This window comes from Ammospiza caudacuta, chromosome 15, assembly GCF_027887145.1.
Source record: "Ammospiza caudacuta isolate bAmmCau1 chromosome 15, bAmmCau1.pri, whole genome shotgun sequence".
Classification (NCBI taxonomy): Eukaryota; Metazoa; Chordata; class Aves; order Passeriformes; family Passerellidae; genus Ammospiza; species Ammospiza caudacuta.
In genome coordinates, this window is record NC_080607.1 from 7,717,450 (window position 1) to 7,736,404 (window position 18,955).

The following is an 18,955-nucleotide window of genomic DNA, read 5'->3' on the forward strand; positions in this document are numbered from 1 at the left end:
GCAGTAGGAGCCTGTGCAGACCCTCCTGACCATCTTGGTGCAAGGAGCTGAGGGCAGACAGACCTCACCTCTCCCCTGAGGACTTGTCCCTTGGCTATGGGGACAGGATGGATTTATTTCACAGAAATTCTGCCTGTCCCCTCTCTGCCTACAGCCACCACTCACCTGAACACCTCCAGATCTGCTGGGTTAAAAAATATCAAAGTGACATTCTCCGTGGGAAAATCCTATCTTGGATAAAGAAAATGAAGCCTCATTCATGCAAATGGGACAGTCTTGGACTTTATTGATGTCAGGTAATGTGGGTGCCACAAGTCCCCATATTAAAAACCAAGACACACTGATGCTAACTCAGTTTTATTTTTGTTTTCTCACTTATCAAGACCCCAACAGCAAGTCAGATTTTAACAAAACATTCCAAGTCTACACAGAGCCGCAGTTCTTTGTGAACACTGAGCAAAATCTTCTGTATGACCCAGTTTGGAAGAGACCCAGAGCAGGAGTATGGCTTAAAATCACATCACCTAAAGGAAGGCCAGAAACAGGCAGCCCATCACTTTCCTGTGTTTTCTGTCCAACTATATTTTTCTCCTTTATTATGTTAGTCAGGTGCTAAACAAATAAAATCAATTCTGAACTTATAAAAAGCAATTGGAAATGTCTAGTCTTTTATAGTGAAATCTCAACTTAAGCAGCCCACAGCACTTGGAGAAAAATCAATCATCATTTCCATCCTGCTACGTGTGCTACTAAAATTAAGAATTGATGTTCGACTGCAAAGGAAAATTATTTCAAGAGAACCACCTTAGCAACAGTGTTCAGTGTTCATAAACCTCCTGTTTACAGTTCTTCTCATGGCAGACAAACTCCTACATCCCACCATGAAATATAAATAATAATGAGGGATCCTGATTTACATACAGTTTCCATCTTAATAGGCATCAAAATTGCAAACAGGGCAACAGCACCACTTATGGTAAATAGCAAGCAGTAAACATGTCCTCAGCCTAAAGAGGCCATAAACCAGTGTTAAACACCCCTGTAATTGCAGCCTCTCCCATATCCAAACCACAGTTCAGATGATTTTGCCAGTAGCCTTTCCATAAAGACAGAAAGCCTGGAATGGGGCACCTGAAGCAGCATTTAACTCTGATGCAACCTAAAGATTTTAGCAACGTGCTCTGCCCATTTGGAAGCAGCACTCCCTGCATCATTTTGATTTATTGCAACCCAGCCTATGTAACTTGTATGATATTATGTGCAAACCACATTAATATCTCCCAAAATATACCACAAAGCCATCCCGGCCTCCAAATAATCTCCAGCCCACCAGGTCTATTTATGAATGAGCACACAGGAGATTTCCCTGCCATGGGAGCTGCTGTTTCTCCAACACCCCGGGGCTGTGTGACATGATGAGCACATGCTGTCCCCTCCAGCCTCCCTGGCTTCCCACAGATTTTCCTCAGCCCCTCTGTTGTGGGGTTTGTGGTGGCCACCTCACTCAGGAGGGGTTTATAATCAGCCTGTGGCTCTCAGGAGGTGCCTGGGAGGAGACAGCCCCATCTGTCCCCCAATCCACCCACAGGGTGCTTGGCTGTATAAAGAAAGGGTTGTGGGATCTCAGCACCTCAGGACTGATGTGCTGAGAGACCGAGACCACCCTTGGGGGGCTCAGGAGTCCTGGAACGTTGCCAGAAGTGTCTGGTGGCTGGACTTTGATCCTACACGGGAGATGACACCTGTATGAGGATGGGAGGATCTCACTGGGGTAAATGGTGAAGGGATAAGTTAATTGGAGTGTAAGACACAGGGTTTAGGATTTCTGTACAGGGGGGTCTAAAGAAGTAAGATGGAGGAATTGGGGCGTGTCCTGTCCTTCTTCTTCTTCTTCTTGGCCTCCATCTTCTGTGGTGATGTTGGCACTTTGGGATTGGTTATTACTAAAAAGTGCACTGGTTAATAAGGGTAAAAGGTATTGGGGAAAATTGATAAATATTGTATATGTAATTTTGAGTATAAAGATAGGTGACCGCCCCGGGGGCTCTCGGTGTGCCCATGGCTGGCTTGCTGTGCAGACCTCTGTTGGGCTGAGAGAAAATCTTTTAGATAAACAATTAATAAACACCGAGACCGAGAAAAAACCTGAAGCCTCTTCTCGTCCTTTGAAGTGCGGGCTGTCCAAGGCCACCCTGGGCCTTTCCAGGTCATTGAAACAGCCGAGAAACCGACAAAGGGTAAGGAGGGTGATGACCACTGCACCAAACCCAGTTTTTTAAAGTTTTCCCCAACCAGTTTTGATCTAGCTGGCTCTGCCAGCCGCGGCTTTCTTGCCCATCAATCTCTGGATTCAGTCCCACTTACACCACCCTCTGTTCACCCCCTCTTTTGGTGTTTAATTAGTGCAATTAGCACCTGGGATGTTGCCTCCTGAGCCCAATTCCTCCTTGGAGAGCATTCCCACCTTCCTGGGTGTCCCTGAAGCCAGGATGGGGACACTGCATAGCTGTGGCTCTGCCCAGTCCTGCTTTTCTCACATCTGCTTCAAAAACATTGCAGTCAACTTTGAGAATTAAGTAAGTTTGTGTTAAGTTGTGACTTTGACAGGGAAATTACTGATCCAGTATACAGCAAACAGCAGTGCTCTAGAACACTGTTAAATCCGAGTCTGGAAAATGAACTTTAATAAAAAGCATTCCAGTAATGTGTTGTGACAGCTTTTAGTGAAATCAGCTCCAGTAGTTTGATTCTCCCAGGAATACAGCAAGATACTCCCACAGCCTTGAGCCATGGCATCAGCAAGAAGATACTTTTATGATAAACGGCCCCAGAAACACAAATTACAGCTGCAGCAGATGAACAGTATGTTGAAAATTACTCGGTGGTTTTTTGCCCGCGCTATCGTGCTGGTATCTGGGTGTGCACTGACACCTAGTGGGATGGCCCCAGGTTGGGAGCAGAGGGGTAAAGTGGGTTATTTTCCTAAAGAATATCAACAGCCAGCCCCTCCTGATACCTTGGCTTTTAAGTTTTTCTGTTTTGGTGTGCAGCCTTTAGCTTTGTATTAAGTGTTACAGGAATCTTTTCACAGGGTGGTGAAGACAAAACAATCCTATAGGAATGGGATGGGAATAAACTGATACCTTTGGTTTGAAGTTTTTCTGTTCTGTTTTGGTGTGCAGCTTTTAGCTTTATATTAATGTTACTGGGATCTTTTCACAAAACAATCCTATTCCAGCTGGAGACTCAAGGACAATCTCTTCAAACTTCAGGCCCAAAGCATCAACAACGTGAGGAGGGCAGGCAAGCAAGCAAGGAGGATGAAACTGCATCATTTGAAGCTGTTAATTGGGCAGTTCACTTCTATATGCTAATAGACTAAAACTAATAAAAATGTGAGATCTCATGGCCAAGCTCTCTTTTGCTGCCATCTTGGAGCCATCCAGGTACTGCCAGGTTGTGGCCTTTGAAGGCACTTCAATAAATCTCCACTTTATTCCTCTGAACTCCGTCCAGCCTCTGTTCCAGTTTCTCAAGGCATCAAACCAGTGCCTGAATCCGTGCACAGAGTCCTGCAGTGCTGCCAGCCTCCTGCACTGGAACTGAGCTTCCAGTGTGCTGTTCCCAGTCTCAGGCAGATCTGAGGTGGATCCAAGACACAGGAGCTGAAGCAGCCTGGCTCCCTGGGAGGGCACTGAGTCCCCTGGGGCTGTCCCTAACCTCCCAGAGGAGCCATGGGTACCAGATGTCTCATCCCTGGCAGTGCCCAAGGCCAGGCTGGACAGGGCTTGGAGCAGCCTGGGACAGTGGAAGGTGTCCCTGCCATGGCAGGGGGTGGCATGGGGTGGGCTTTAGGGTCCCTTCTACCCCACCCTCTTCTGGGATGCTGTGCTGAGCTGCAGCTCACACCAGGAATGGTCCCTGATTTTGGCACCCTGCAGTTTAACCAGCACAGAGAATTTCAACATCAGAGCCATTGGCTGAGCTCTCCCTCCACCTGCATCTCTAGTCTTGCATTGATCCACACCAAATCCCTGCTGTTCTTCCCACCTGTGCCCATAAATGAGGGGGTGACCCAGGCAGGGAGAGCAGAAACAAGAAAAGTGATGAATTAACCCTTTAGATGGCAGAAGTGCAACATTTAGAAATCAAAACTAAATCACTTTGCTTGCAGGAGAGGAAGGGGCACAAACAACCCAACACTCATCTCACAGCAGCTACAGACTCAAAGAATGATTTGCATGGGGAAAGACCCCAGAGATCACTCAGTTCCAACCACTCCACCATGGACACAGAGGTTCAGTATCAAGAGTGATGCCTTGAGCAGCTGGAACAGAGGCTGGATGGAGTTCAGAGCAATAAACTGGATATTTATTGAAGTGCCTTCAAAGGCCACACCTTGGCAGTACCTGGATGGCTCTAACATGGCAGCAAAAGAGAGCTTGGCCATGAGATCTCACATTTTGATAAGTTTTAGTCCATTTGCATACAGGAGTGAACTGCCCGATTAACAGCTTCAAATGATGCAGTTTCATCCTCCTTGCTTGCTTGCCTGCCCTCCTCTTCTCACGTTGTTGATGCTTTGGGCCTGAAGTTTGAAGAGATTGTCCTTGAGTCTCCAGTTAGGATAGGATTGTTTTGTGAAAAGATCCCAGTAACATTAATACAAGGCTAAAAGCTGCACACCAAAACAGAACAGAAAAACTTCAAACCCTAAGTATTATGTTTCCAAAGCAGGTCCTGCTGCATCACTCAAACTTCACCCAGAGCTGGGTTTGAATTTCAGGCAGAAACAGCATGAGGAAGGTTTGTCAGGAAATGCCTACAGGCCAGCAGTGCCCCAGCTTGTCAGAACCCAGGACATCCCTCTGGCTGTCCTGAGCAGCCAAGATCCTTGGAGGGGGCTCAGAGACCCTGGCACAGAGCCCAAGATGCCCCTGTGGTTTTGATTATGACCCATGGAGCAAATTACCAACCTTAGATGAAGATCTGCAAACCATGACAGTTAAGTAGAATGACAGTGAATTTATCATGGGGTGAAAAAGTAGATTTTGAAGTTTTTTAGAATGGTGGTTCAGGGGGCAAGATGGAGGGAACTGGGTGTGTCCAGCCTTTCTCCTTCTCCTTCTTGGCCTCCATCTTCTGCTGTGATGTTGGCACTTTTAGATTGGTTTAGAGTAGAAGCTCACTGTCTAGCATAGGTGATAGGTATTGGGAAGTAATTGTAAACATTGTACATGTAGTTTTTAGTATAAAGACATAACACTGCCCTGGGGGCAGGCAGAGTGCCTGGACTGTTTTGCTGAATGGATCTCAGCTAGACAGGAGAAAATATTTTATAGATAAACAACAACCTTGAGACCAAGCAATGAAGAGCCCTGACTCCTTCTTCAAGCCCTGGGCTGGGAAAAGAGACTTTCTAACATTTCTCGGAGTCACTCTGAGCAGCGAGAGGCCCCGAGACACCAGCTGCCTCACCCACATCCTCACACACATCCCGGCCATTTCCAGCCCAGCTCCCGGCAGGAACCGCACAGCAGCGGTGTCAGGCACCACGGCCTCTTCCCGGTGCCACCACCTCATTTCTGTGGGAGCATCACAGCGCTCGTCATCTTTACTTTGGGGTTTGACAGCACCACCTAAAGCGCTGCCCTGCCCGCTCAGCGCCCTCCTGCCATCAGCGAGTTCCAGCCTCCGGAGAGGTACCACAGGAACCTCCCGCTTCTCTGCGAGCAGTCCCGGTGATAATTCCCGCAATGAGGACCCCTCAGCCCGGCCGAGGTGGCAGCGACACCCCAAAATCCACCGGCGCATCCCCGCTCCGTCCGCCAGCCCCGTCCCGTCCCGCACCGCCCCGGACGCGGCTCCGCAGCGCAGAGCGCTTCCGCCAGCGCGTGCGTCGAGCGCTCGCCGCTCCCATTGGCTGGAGGGGGCGGCGGGGCGGGGCACAGAGAAGCGGAGAGCCCTTCCATTGGCTGGAGTGGGAGGAGGGGTGGGGTCTGCACTGAGGCTGCAGTGAGGGCGCTGGGGAGGGAGCGGGAGGCGAGTCCCGGTGCGGGACGCGGCCATGCGGGCTCCCGGCACGGCCATGCGGCGTTTCCTCGGCCCGCTGCTGTGCCTCCTGGCGCTGCGGCTCCCGGCGAGCAGCGGCGCGGCCGCCCGCGGGCTGGACGTGGCTTCCTACCGGTGAGTACGGAGCGGGCGGTGCGGGGCCCAGGCGGGCCCGGGCTGAGCGCGCCTGCTTGTGCCGCAGAGAGCGGGTGCGGGCCATGTTCTACCACGCCTACGAGCACTACCTGGAGAGCGCCTTCCCTTACGACGAGCTGCGGCCGCTGACGTGCGACGGCCAGGACACCTGGGGCAGGTAAGGGCTGCTCCCGGGGTGGGATAGGGATGGGCCGCCCCCCTCTGCCGGGTCTCACCTCGCTTCTGTCCTCCGCAGCTTCTCCCTGACTCTGATCGATGCTCTGGACACGCTGCTGGTGAGTAGGTGCCAGCCCTGAGTGCCCGCAGCCTGCTCAAGGTCTCTGTGTGCCACCTGTACACCTGGATTTTATGTGGTTGGTGCCAAAAGTCAGTTATTCATTGACCTGAGAACTTTCCATTTCCCTTTGCATCACCCCTTGGGGAGAGTGGCAGGGCGCCCCTTTGCTGACAGCCTCTGATGTAAAGTTCTGAAATGTGTGAAAAAAGATTTTTGAAAGATGGAACTGTCAATTTTTAATAATGTGGAAAATGCCAATCACTTGTTTTTAACAGTTTAATGGTAGTAAAATGGTTATAAAAATAATAATACAATTAGAGTAATAATAATTTGGACAATTTTAATTAGGTCAATATGAGACAATTGAGACAAAGAGTTACGGATGTCTGGGTATTTTTTTCTGGGCAGTACAAGCCCCCTTAACAGAGGATTAACCCTTAAAAGCCACAGCCTGTTGCATATTCATACACCTCATACATGATGCATAAATCCCATTCAAACACAGGATTCTGGCTGGGCAGTCTCAGCTTCTTCCTCTGAATCCTAACAGTGTCTTCGATGCGGGAAGAAGTTCATTTCTTCTGATAATGGAGCAATAAATTCTCTTTCTCTGAAAGCTTCAGGTGTCCTGTGGCTGCTATTTTGCTGCAAATCCTTTCTTTAAAAAAAGTATCCTACATAGCGTAGTTTCTATTTTAACATTTTTTATAACCTAAAACTATATTTAACACAGTACTTAAGAGAATTAACACAACATTGCTTTCTAACACAACACATATAATATTCATTTTAATATTTGCGAAAAGCCAATCATAAAATAGGCATTTTTCACAGTAATATCTGTAGTTAATGATGTCACCAAATAGTAAAACCAACTAAAATCAGCCCCAAATATTGAGCTGCTCTTTGTTTTTCCATGAACTCTAAGCCTGATTCTGCTTCCCTGCAGATCTTGGGAAATGTTTCCGAGTTCCAGCGAGTTGTCAACGTGCTGCAGGAGGGGGTGGACTTTGATATCGATGTCAACGCATCTGTCTTTGAAACAAACATTCGAGGTGAGGTGGGGTATTCTGGGGGTCTGTGTTGGATTTCCTTCCTGTATGAGTCTCAGAGTTGGTCAGAGGGAATTTGGGATGCAGAGTGAGAGGACCCATAAACAGAGAGAAAAACCCCAAACAAACGTCACTTCCTTTCAGTTTTTGCGCATCCCTTTTTGCTTCCTGTCTCAAGACAAGCAGATGTGGCACTTTCAGTATTCTGCTGTGAGCTTTGGAATAAATATATTTTTCACTGCAGGAATACAGATTTTATCCTGTTGTTTTTGTATACTGTTTTAAAGTATAGATTATCAATTTCTGGGAATTTTTTTTTTCCTTCAAAATCACAAAGGCTTTTGGAGTCTTGCACCTTGAATGCCTGACTGCTTCAGTGCCATCTAGCTAAATAACACAGTGTTTTTTAAAAAACAGTGGGTTTTTTATATGTATTTTAAAAAACAGTGTTTATTATAACTGTTAGTTATGCTTCTGTTGTTTGTCCTGTCAAATATTGCTGTGCCAATTTTTGCAGCAGTGTAATTTCTCTGTGGTTGTTATGTGACCATAGTGAAATACCTAATATTAGCTAATATAGCTGTATTAGCCATATAAGTAATTGCTGTATATAGCTAATAACTCACAGCTGCTGTCACATGGAAATTCTTGACTCTTCCTAGAAAAAAGAAATATGTCATAGAATCTGAGAGTGGTTTGGGTGGAAAGGACCTTAAAAGATCATGTATTCCACCCCCCTGGGGTAGGGACACCTTCCACTGTCCCAGGGTGCTCCAAGCCCTGTCCAGCCTGGCCTTGGGCACTGCCAGGGATCCAGGGGCAGCCACAGCTGCTCTGGGCACCCTGTGCCAGGCTTCAGCACCTTCACAGACAGAATTTATTCCCAATATCCCACCTAACCGTTCCCTCTGGCAGTTTAAAGCCATCACCCCTTATCCTGTCACTCCACATATTTCTACTGCCCAGCAAGAAACAAATCACTCTTCTCTTCCCTAAACTCCTTCCTCCCCACATGGTGTAATGGATTCTGCTGTGTCCTTGCAGTGGTGGGAGGGCTCCTCTCTGCTCACCTGCTCTCCAGGAAGGCTGGAGTTGAAGTGGAAGCAGGCTGGCCGTGCTCAGGACCCCTCCTGAGGATGGCTGAGGAAGCAGCTCGCAAACTGCTGCCAGGTGAGCCCCTGTGTGTGTGTGACTGTGCTGGGGAGCAGGAGCTGCCTGTGGTGGGAGATGCACTGTGGATGAGCCAGCTCAAAAACCAGTCCTGTGGTCCCTGGGCTCCAAGCTCAGTGCTCCAGGTTAATTTGTGAGGATGATGTTGTTGTACGTGTGCATGCCAAGTGCTGTGTGTGCTTAACGCATCAGTGTGCTTGTTGAGGGGAAATATATTTAATATAAATAATAAATAAAGGTGTGAGACAGCAGCTTGTAAAGACAAGAGGATGCTGCCTCATGTGCTCTTTGTGGGCTGTGTGCCCTCATGGCATGGCACTGTTCCCTTGTGTGCACCCATGGGCTGATCACAGCCTCACTGTCTGCACTTTGCTGGCCAGTGTGATCAGTGACCACCTTGTGCTGTAAAAAAACGTGGGGGTGCAATCTGCTGCTCTGGCAAGGTGGAAGAGATGCCCAGGACCTTCCCAGGACTGTGTGTACTGTGGTGTTGTGAGGTCCCCAGGATGAGGTGAGAGACGAGAATTTGACTATGTTATCAGAAGGCTGATATATCATATCATATCATATCATATCAATTTTCTTATATTTTCTTATATATATTTTTATATTTTCTTATATATATTTTTATATTTTCTTATAATTTATTTTCTTATATTTTGTTTTCTTATATTTTCTTATATATTTTTTTATGTTTTCTATATTTTCTTATATATATTTTTATATTTTCTATATTTTCTTATATATTTTTTTATATTTTCTATCTTTTCTTATGTATTTTTTTATTTTCTATATTTTCTTACGTATATTTTTTCTATGCTCTATAGTTTGTTTATTATATTTTATATTTTTTTATATTTTATATATTATATTATATACTAAAACTATATTAGAGAAAGGATACATCAGAAGGCTTTACAAGAATGAGAATGAAAGCTCCTGACTGACTCCTCAGAGTCCAACACAGCTGATGGTGATTGGTCATTAATTAAAAACAATTCACATGGAACCAATCAAAGATGCACCTGTTGGTAAATTATCTCCAGACCACATTCCCAAACAAAATCAGATAATTATTGTTTTCATTCTTTTCTGAGGCTTCTCAGCTTCCCAGGAGAAGAAATCCTGGTGAAGGGATTTTTCTGAAAATATCATGCTGGCAGTGTGTACCTTGGCATACCCTCTCTGACCCACCCAGGACCACACTCAAGTTCTCATTTTGTTCTCTGCAGTTACTCCAGCCCCCCTCCCTGCCCATGTGCAGTGGGATGTGAGGCACATGTTTGCTTCAGAGTCTGTAAAACACAACACTGAGCATTTCTGTGGCCCCAAAATCCTGTGTTCCAGCTTTCCAGACCCCAACTGGGATGCCCTATGGCACAGTGAACCTGCTGCATGGAGTAAACCCTGGGGAGACCCCAGTCACCTGTACTGCTGGAATTGGCACCTTTATAGTGGAGTTTGCCACCTTGAGCCACCTCACTGGTGACCCAGTGTTCGAGGACGTTGCCAGGAAGGCTTTGAAGGCACTGTGGAAAAATCGCTCGGATATTGGGCTGGTGAGTGAGCAAAGGACTGGGGATGTGCTGGGCTGCTTTTTCTGTAGCTTTGTGGATGCAATTCTAGGCGTGAAAAAGCACCAACAGAGAGGAGATGGAGTTGGATAAATACCCACAGTGCTCCTAACTGGGCTGAAGGCTCGTGTTTGCCATTGTTGCTGAACACCTGCAGCATCCACGTCCCTGCTTCACTGCAGCAGCCCAACATTATCCATTGTTCTGGCCCACACCAGATGTGGCTGGGACACAAATGCCAACTGCTGGGAGCTGCAGCTCGTGTGACAGCAGCTGGAGCAGATTAATGAAAGGTCTGTCTGATGCCTGGAGGGACAAAGGCCTAGGGAAGAGAACAGGAGTAAAGTGCACTGAGATATTAGCAGCCTGTACAGCTCTGGTGTTCAGGAATACCCAGAGCTGGGAGTGTTATCTCTGTTTTCACTGTCTCCTGCTCTTTTCTGTTGCTGCTTTTTTAACCTCTGTGAAGTGTTGCTGTTGCATATGTGAACTGAAAGAGATTTATTTATACCCTGTGTTTATTGCCACGGAGAAATGTTTCCCTTTGTTTGCTTTGGGATTTATTTATTTTTGATTTATACCCCAAATCCTTGATCATTGCTGGCTTTTTTCACATTTGCTAAGAAAGACATGATTGTGTATTTAATCCTCCATCAGCTGGGTTTGTTCACAGGCTGAAGAGTGCCAGCATGTATTTAAATATTAACATGGCAGCTCTTGTGCCTTTGACATTCTTGGCCTCTGTCTCTGTATCTGCACCTCTACATCCTTCTCTACTCATTTGTAAGATCAGAATTAGGACCAGACATTTCATGTTAAAATTGTGCATTTTTACAGTAGCATTATAATGTGTTGTTTTAGCCAGTGAAGCGTTGATATTGGAAGCATAAAATGTTTATTAGATATATAAAATACATTATCACCATGGAAATTGTATTTTCTACAGTTTGCATATAAGCATAACAGTTATATTGTCCTGTAATGGAAAAAATGCTGGTTGGAATGGACATTGTATGTCTGAAAGAAGGACCAGGATTTCTTGTGTCACTTTAAGTCCCCTCTCCTTTTCTCCTTCCAGGTGGGAAACCACATTGATGTGATCACTGCCAAGTGGGTGGCCCAGGATGCTGGCATTGGGGCAGGGGTGGACTCCTACTTTGAGTACCTGGTTAAAGGAGCCATCCTCCTGCAGGACAAGGAGCTGATGTCCATGTTTTTAGGTGAGTGGTTGTTGTCTGTGGGAAGGAGGAGATGAAGGATCTATTGGGGCACATTCTAGACTGTTCTGAAGGCTTTGCTGTAATTCTTTTGAACAGTCTGTGATAACAAAGTTACCAAAGTGAGCATCCTGGGAAGTCATTGAACGTGGCTCAAGTGAAAAAGGGGCTTCTCTCATTCTTAAAAATAAGCTTTTCTCTTTTTTTGTTTTTTTTTTTTTTTTTTTTTTCTTTTTGTTACAGATGGCTTACCTACCCATCTGTTTCTTTACAGAATATAACAAAGCTATCAAGAATTACACCAAGTTTGATGATTGGTACCTGTGGGTTCAGATGTACAAAGGAACAGTGTCCATGCCTGTGTTCCAGTCTCTGGAAGCCTATTGGCCAGGCCTGCAGGTAAGAGCTGTCATACCAGCAGCATCTGGTGATTCTCTTCATGTGTCAGGGGCTGGTCTTCAAGAAAAGAGTTACAAATATCATCTCATCTGTGCAGGTTTAAAAGTTTGGTTTGTTCTCTGGTGAAATTTGCAATAACCTGAACCTATAGAAGGTGATGTTGAAGAAAATGTTGATTTTTTTCTATAGTCTCCCATTCAGCACGATGGGAGGGCACCTCTGTGGCAGCAAACTCCACTGACAGCGGTCCCATAGTCCAAATGGGAATGTGAGGAAAAAGAAACTCACACCTCGTTTTCTATCACCTCACAAATGTTTCATTTGTGTGAATATTTTCCCATAAAGAGCTTTGCCTTCTCATCATTCTTGTTTGGGCTGAGACTTTGTTTCCCTAACTAAAAGATTGGATGCTGTGATTGACTAAATATTTGACTGAAGAAACACAGCCTTCTTTAAAAAAACATCAGAGTCTTCATATGATTTCAGGTGTGGGAATGTGATCCACCAGAAAAGCAGCTTTTAATTCTTAGTTGTTCTTAAGGCATCATGCCCAGTATCAGTTACCCCACTCAGACCTGCTGAAATACCCATTTCAGTCACTGGGTATTTCCTTGCCTAGAGCAGTGCTATTGCATCAGTTCCTGTAGCCATATTTTCTGAAAAATCCCTTTGCCAGGATTTTTCTCCTAAGAAGCCTCAGAGGAAAAGAAAAACAATTATCTGCTGCTGTGGAATGCAAAAGGTGTCTCTTTGATTGGTCTCATGTGGTTGTTTCTAATTCATGGCAAATCACAGTCAGCTGGCTCAGACTCTCTGAGAGTCGTGAGCTTTTGTTATCATTCCATTCCTTCCCATGCTAGCCTTCTGATGAAATCCCTTCTTCTTTTAGTATAGTTTTAATATATCATTTTCTTTTAATATAATATATATCATAAAATAATCAATCAGCCTTCTGAAACATGGAGTCAGATCCTCATCTCTTCCCTCATCCTGGAACCCCTGTGAACACCACCACATTTGGTGACCCTGAGTGAAGAAAAATTCCACAAATTCCTGTGCTGGTTTTTCACTGCCGTGTTTCTTTGCTGTTTCCTGTCTCCAGAGTCTCATTGGGGATGTGGACAATGCCATGCGCACCTTCCTCAACTATTACACGGTCTGGAAGCAGTTTGGGGGCCTGCCTGAGTTCTACAACATTCCCCAGGGATACACAGTGGACAAGAGGGAAGGATATCCACTCAGGCCTGGTAAAAAAACTCAAAAGGGACATGAACTCTTGCTTTAGCTCTGGTTGGGAGATCAAATGTTTGCAGCACCACAGTTTCCTCCCCAGTTTTGTTCTGACTCAGTTCCTGCCAGGATTTGAGCTGGGATTTCCAGAGTTAAAGCTGCAGATTATGTTTTCCCACATTCACAAAGACAGGAAGGAAACAGGAAGCAAACCATAGTGTTACTGTTGAAAGGTGGCCTGGTAATGAATTTTGTTCACAGTGTGGGATTTGACATGTTTAAGTGTTACATTGTCTGGCATGGGGTGCTTCAGTCACATGAAATGTTAAAGGCACTGCTTATGTCCTTTAAATTTGGGAAGTGAAAGTGAGTGTGAATAGACTGTTCCAATTCTGCATCTAGGAGGGATTCTGTGTTGTCTGTGATACTGTAAGGAAATTATCTCTCTTTTTTCTCATTTTTTACAACTCTGACCAAAAATAAAAAATTAAACTGATTAGTGGGTCCATAAATGTAAATGAGAATAAAGAACTTCCTTTTGGTCTGAGTGTTCAGGTGACACCCACACTGGACAAATTACCAAAAATACTCATCAGCCCTAATTATCAAAGGTGTTAATGTATAAACACCTGTTCCTTTAGTAAGTAAACACAGATGGTACCTATGTTGTCTGCATAGAGTATTTCCACTCTATTGTTTAAAAACTCTATTTTGAGGATTGAATTTCTTGTTTGGAATCCTTTCCAGAAGCATTTTTTGTTAACTTTGACAACCGAGTATTAATCTTTTTGTCTCCTGCTTCTCTCCCACTTGCTGAATGTGGGAGGGAGCATTAGTGACATTTACCTGAGCTAGTTAGGGGGAATTTCTTTGTAGTACATCCTTAGGAAAAGGAAAATCTGTGCTTGGAGCCAGGCAAGCCAGGCTGTTCACCTGATTATGCTGAAGTATTTTTAAATTAGTTCAAGGAATAGCTCATCTTCTGTGTGTGTGTGTGTGGTTTGATAATCTTTGTGCTGGCAATGTTTGGGTGCTTTGCAGAGCTGATTGAGAGTGCGATGTATCTGTACCGTGCCACGAGAGACCCCACACTGCTGGAGCTGGGGAGAGATGCTGTGGAGTCCATAGAGAAGATCAGCAAGGTGGACTGTGGCTTTGCAACTGTGAGTGCTAAATCATCTGCCATGGCAGCTGAAGGGCTGCTAAAAATCAGCTTTCAGAAGGTGTTCTCATGAGTGATGTTTTGTCATGGATTGAAGCTATCATTTCGGGCAAAACATGACTCTTTTCCAACAAGCCCCTTGTATTTCTCTCTGAAGCTGCTCTGGTAATTGCTGGTCATGTTTCTGGTTGTAGCTTCCTCACAGGGGGCCAAATTCTATCATGGGCTGTTGTCCCAGAGCCCAAAACATGGGAAAGCACCAGAAGCTTCTCCTGCATTTCTAGTAGGTGTTGAGGCTGAGCAGGAGGACTCTTGTGCAGGCTCCTCCTGCCAGGTGTGTGATCCTGCTTTCCCAGTATGCCTGAAAATCTGGTCAAACACATGAGAAGTACAGTGAATGATTTTTATGAAGTTATTTAATAGAGGATTTCAAACATGCTATCAGGATCTATTTTACAAAAAATTCCTTAAAAATATTTGGAGTAAGTAGGTAAAAGCCTTAGGATTTTTTCTTTAGTGGGGAAATGATGGGAATCTCTTCTCTTTGCCCAGACTGAACTGAGGATGAGTTTAAATGTTAGGAAGAGATTCTTCACTCTAGGGGTGCTTAGGCCCTGGCACAAGTTGCCCAGAGCAGCTGGGGCTGCCCCTGGATCCCTGGAAGTGTCCAAGGCCAGGTTGGATGGGGCTTGGAGCAGCCTGGGATAGTGCAAGGTGTCCCTGCCATGGCAGGGGATGGAATGAGATGATTTTTAAGGTCTCTTCCAACCCAATCCATTCTGTAATAAGATACAGGGTGAGTTGGTGTCATACTGTGCTGTTTAACTGAAATGAATTCCAAGTTGGTTTTATTTTTCTCCCTAAATTCATAACTTACTGAATTCAATGTAACTGTAACCCACTCTGTTCTCTTGTAGATCAAAGACTTGAGGGACCACAGGCTGGATAACCGCATGGAATCCTTCTTCTTGGCTGAAACAATCAAATACCTGTACCTGCTCTTTGACCCTGACAACTTCATCCACAATGATGGCTCAGACTTTGATGTGGTGGTCACACCCTATGGGGAGTGTGTCCTGAATGCTGGAGGGTACATCTTCAACACTGAGGCTCATCCCATCGACCCTGCTGCCCTGCACTGCTGCAGGAAGCGCAGAGAGGAGCAGTGGGAGGTGGAGGACTTGATGAGGGAATTCTACTCACGGAAGAAAACCAAGAAATTCACTTTAAAAAGAGCTCCTGACCATGGTGAAGGGGAAAATGCTAAAGACTCCCAAGATGCCTCTTCAGAGAAAGCTGGAGAGAAGAGAAACTCTAAGAAAAGCTCATACTCCCTCCTGAGCTGCCCCAGTCAATCCTTTAACTCCAAGCTTGCAGTACTGGGACAGGTCTTCCTAGATAACACCTGATCCTCTTTGCATAACCAGTTTAAATTACTGAACTCGTTTCAGATTCTGGGAATATATTTTTATTGTTTCATAATGGAAAGTGTGGTACCTCACAATGTGAATTCTATTATGAAGTGAAACAACTTCCCTTTAAATTCTGCTACTGCTCCTTTCTAAGCCATTGACTCAGATACCAGCTGTTAATGCTGTTGAGCTGCTGATCTCAAAGCAGTTGGTTGCCTGAATATCAAACAGGTGTCCAGGAAAAGAAATGTCTCCATGTTAAATGTACCATTTTCTTGCATTTTGTGAGTTTTAGAGGCTTACAGAAAGATAGTAGCTTATTTTGTTCTATAAAAATGAGCCTGAGTTTCTTGTCATAAGGGGAAGAGGAAGAATTGCTGTAGCTTCACCACAATTCTCTGTGTGCTCCATCTTTTATTTCTGGCCACTTTATAAACACGTAGTTCATGTTGAAAAATTGCTGCCCAGTGGAGAAAAACTATTTATTTAGAGTTGAAGGCTCAGTTTTGTTGGGCATTAAGGATGGTGTGGGGGGAGAGGAGCACTTGGAACATGGGAAAGTGCTCAGTCCCTCTGTTTCAGATCAGTGTGGGTCAGCACCTCCTGCCTGAAAACCGCTTTAGTGAATATCCAGGTAATGTCTGGACAAAAAACTGAGCTGGAGGGTGGACTAGGAAATGTTTGGTTGGTTCCACAGTGTAGCTAGCTTATCTCTTATTTCCCCATTTCCTTCCTCTTTCTAACTTCCCTTTGGTCCCCCCCTTTGGTATTTCACTGTACCTCAGTGCAGCCACCCAGGGTTGCCCCAGCTGAGCTGAACACGAGCCATGCACAAGGCTTGGGTGCAAGGGAGCTGAGCCCAGGCTGAAATTGCAGCTGAGCAGATGTTCATGAACCTCTCAGGGTTCAGCTGATTCACACATCCAAACCTTTAAATACATTATTGGTGTCTTTGCAACAGCTGTGTGCAGTGACCAGGAAAGGAGGAATTAGTGTGGCCAAGGAACAACCAAAAGCAGGGCAAAAAAGTGTTGGAGTTTCTTCAACCCTGCTGCAAAGTGAGGAGGCTGGAGCAAGCTACAATTATTTGAGTGGGCTAGAGGTACAGGAGAAGTAAATCCCTGTGAGCAGGGAAATACTTAAATACAGCTGGACCAGTGCCCACTCTGTGCTGCTGTGTGGTTGCCTTGAGAAAGTAATTTTTTTTGTTGTTTTGACCCATACTAATGCTGTAAAGTTAAATAAAATTTGCATTTTACCCTTTGGGGTAGAAATCCTGTTGCAGTTGTGAATGAGCTATGGTAAGAGACACTTGCAGTGCTGGACAGGTATATTGAAAGGATTGGTAAGCTACAGAGCTTTTGGTTGTGTCCTTCTTTCTCATGGCTGCTGGGACAGTGCAGGAATTCTGCATTGACACAGCCCTTGCAGCCCTTCTGAGACAGGAGCACCCAAAACCAGGCATTGTTAGACAATGATGAAGCTCTTGTTGTGGCTGCTTGTTGTCACCATAGGTTATCTTTTCATTTTCCAGCTGTTCACATCTCAAATGCTCTTCATTGTTTAATCTGCAGAAAACAAACCCCAGGCCTTCTCCCACAGTTTTTCTCAGTGCTGGGTCAGGTCCTGAAACCCAGCATTGTCCTGGCTGTGAGGTGGAGGAAAATAATGGGACAGGGGGTAGATTTCCAACTCATTAGATCCCTCCTGACCAGGGCATTTTGGTACCCTCATGCAGGAACTTCCAGCAGCAGAACCAAAGAGCTGTAGGCTGGGATATGAGGTTGTTCCTCAGCATGGTTGGAGCTGGGAGAACTCATCTGTGCATAGCTACTATGGGTAATTAGGTGGATCTTGATTAGATTCCCAGATTGTCTGAGTAGGAAGGCACCCAGACAGATGATGGAGTGCAACTCCAAGTCAATGGCCCAGACAGGAACTGAAACTTTGGTATTATGACCAACTGAGCTAATCTCAGATTAGTGCTGTGGCCTGGGTGACTCAGAACAAAAGAACAGCCTCACCTGTTCCTTGTTCCAGTGTTATTCCATCTCACAAAGCCTTTATTTTAACAAAAACCAACTGTGATCAGAGTCCTTGGTGATCTTTTCCTCAAACAGAAAACAGAGTGGCTGGGCCTCACTGAGGGAAATACAGGCATTGGGATGGAAATGGGGTAGGAGGCAGAGCTGGGGGTGTCAGAGGTAAAAATCGATAAAGCCAATTTAATAATGTATAAAAATAATAAAAAATTATTGTAAAAATTAATAAAAAAGATATTTTATTTTGTGATCGAAAATATGATCCACGATAGCCACAGTCAGAGACAGCATCAAGCTTGGGTGAACCTCAGACCTCCCTCTGTTCACAAATGCCATCTCCAGGGCTATTTTACACAGATTTTTCTGCCTGAGGCAGAGGTGCCCCTATTCTTTTCTCACTCTGCATATGCATGAAGTCTCTTTTCTCTGTGCAGGGCTGGACAATGCTGTTTCTGGGAGTGTTGATGTCGAGTTAGGGGAATCAGATGTGTGTTCCTGACCACTCTGGTTATCTTGGTCGAAGATACTTATTGTGAAAAACACCAATCACTTGTTTTTAAATTTTTAAAAGTTTAATAGTAATAAAATGCTTATAAAAATAGTAATACAGTTAGAGTAATAATAATTTGGAGACTTTGATTTAGGACAATATGAGACAATAGAGACAAAGAGTTAAGGACGTCCTGGTACCTTTTTCTGGGCAGCACGAGCCCGAAAAACGACCCACGTTAACAGAGGATTAACCCTTAAAAACAACAGCCTGTTGTATATTCATACACCTCACACATGATGCATAAATTTCATTCAAACGCAGGATTCTGTCTGGTCAGTGTCAGCTTCTTCCTCTGAATCCTGACAGCGCCTATGAGGCAGGGAGAAGTTCATTTCTTCTGATAAGAGGGCGATAAATTCTTTTTCTGTGAAAGATTCAGGTGTCCTGTGGCTGCTATCTCACTGCAAATCCTTTCTTTAAAAAAAGTATCCTACATAGCATAGTTTCTATTTTAACATTTTTTATAATCCAAAACTATATTTAACACACTACTTAAGAGAATTAATACAGCATTACTTTCTAACACAACACATATAATATTCATTTTGATATTTGCGAAAAGCCAATCATAAAATAGGCATTTTTCACAGTAATATCTGTAGTTAATGATGTCACCAAATAGTAAAACCAACTAAAATCAGCCCCAAATATTGAGCTGCT

General features: G+C 44.8%; 2 protein-coding genes across 2 annotated transcripts in view; both read left to right on the forward strand.

The window, feature by feature from the left end:
• Nucleotides 1–6,056: 6,056 nt before the first annotated feature.
• EDEM2 (ER degradation enhancing alpha-mannosidase like protein 2) lies at nucleotides 6,057–17,870 on the forward strand. Its single transcript, XM_058814672.1, has 11 exons — nucleotides 6,057–6,186; nucleotides 6,254–6,364; nucleotides 6,443–6,482; nucleotides 7,434–7,539; nucleotides 8,581–8,706; nucleotides 10,054–10,265; nucleotides 11,359–11,500; nucleotides 11,772–11,896; nucleotides 12,999–13,143; nucleotides 14,168–14,289; nucleotides 15,206–17,870. The coding sequence occupies exons 1-11, from the start codon at nucleotides 6,068–6,070 to the stop codon at nucleotides 15,695–15,697; spliced, it is 1,740 nt and encodes a 579-aa protein (XP_058670655.1). The 5' UTR covers nucleotides 6,057–6,067; the 3' UTR covers nucleotides 15,698–17,870.
• The window catches only part of TRPC4AP (transient receptor potential cation channel subfamily C member 4 associated protein), a 39,284-nt gene continuing 37,761 nt past the window's right edge, over nucleotides 17,433–18,955 (forward strand). The window contains exons 1-2 of the mRNA XM_058814982.1: nucleotides 17,433–17,466; nucleotides 18,177–18,229. Of these exons, the coding sequence (XP_058670965.1) occupies nucleotides 17,433–17,466; nucleotides 18,177–18,229 (87 nt within the window). The remainder of the gene's footprint in view (nucleotides 17,467–18,176; nucleotides 18,230–18,955) is intronic.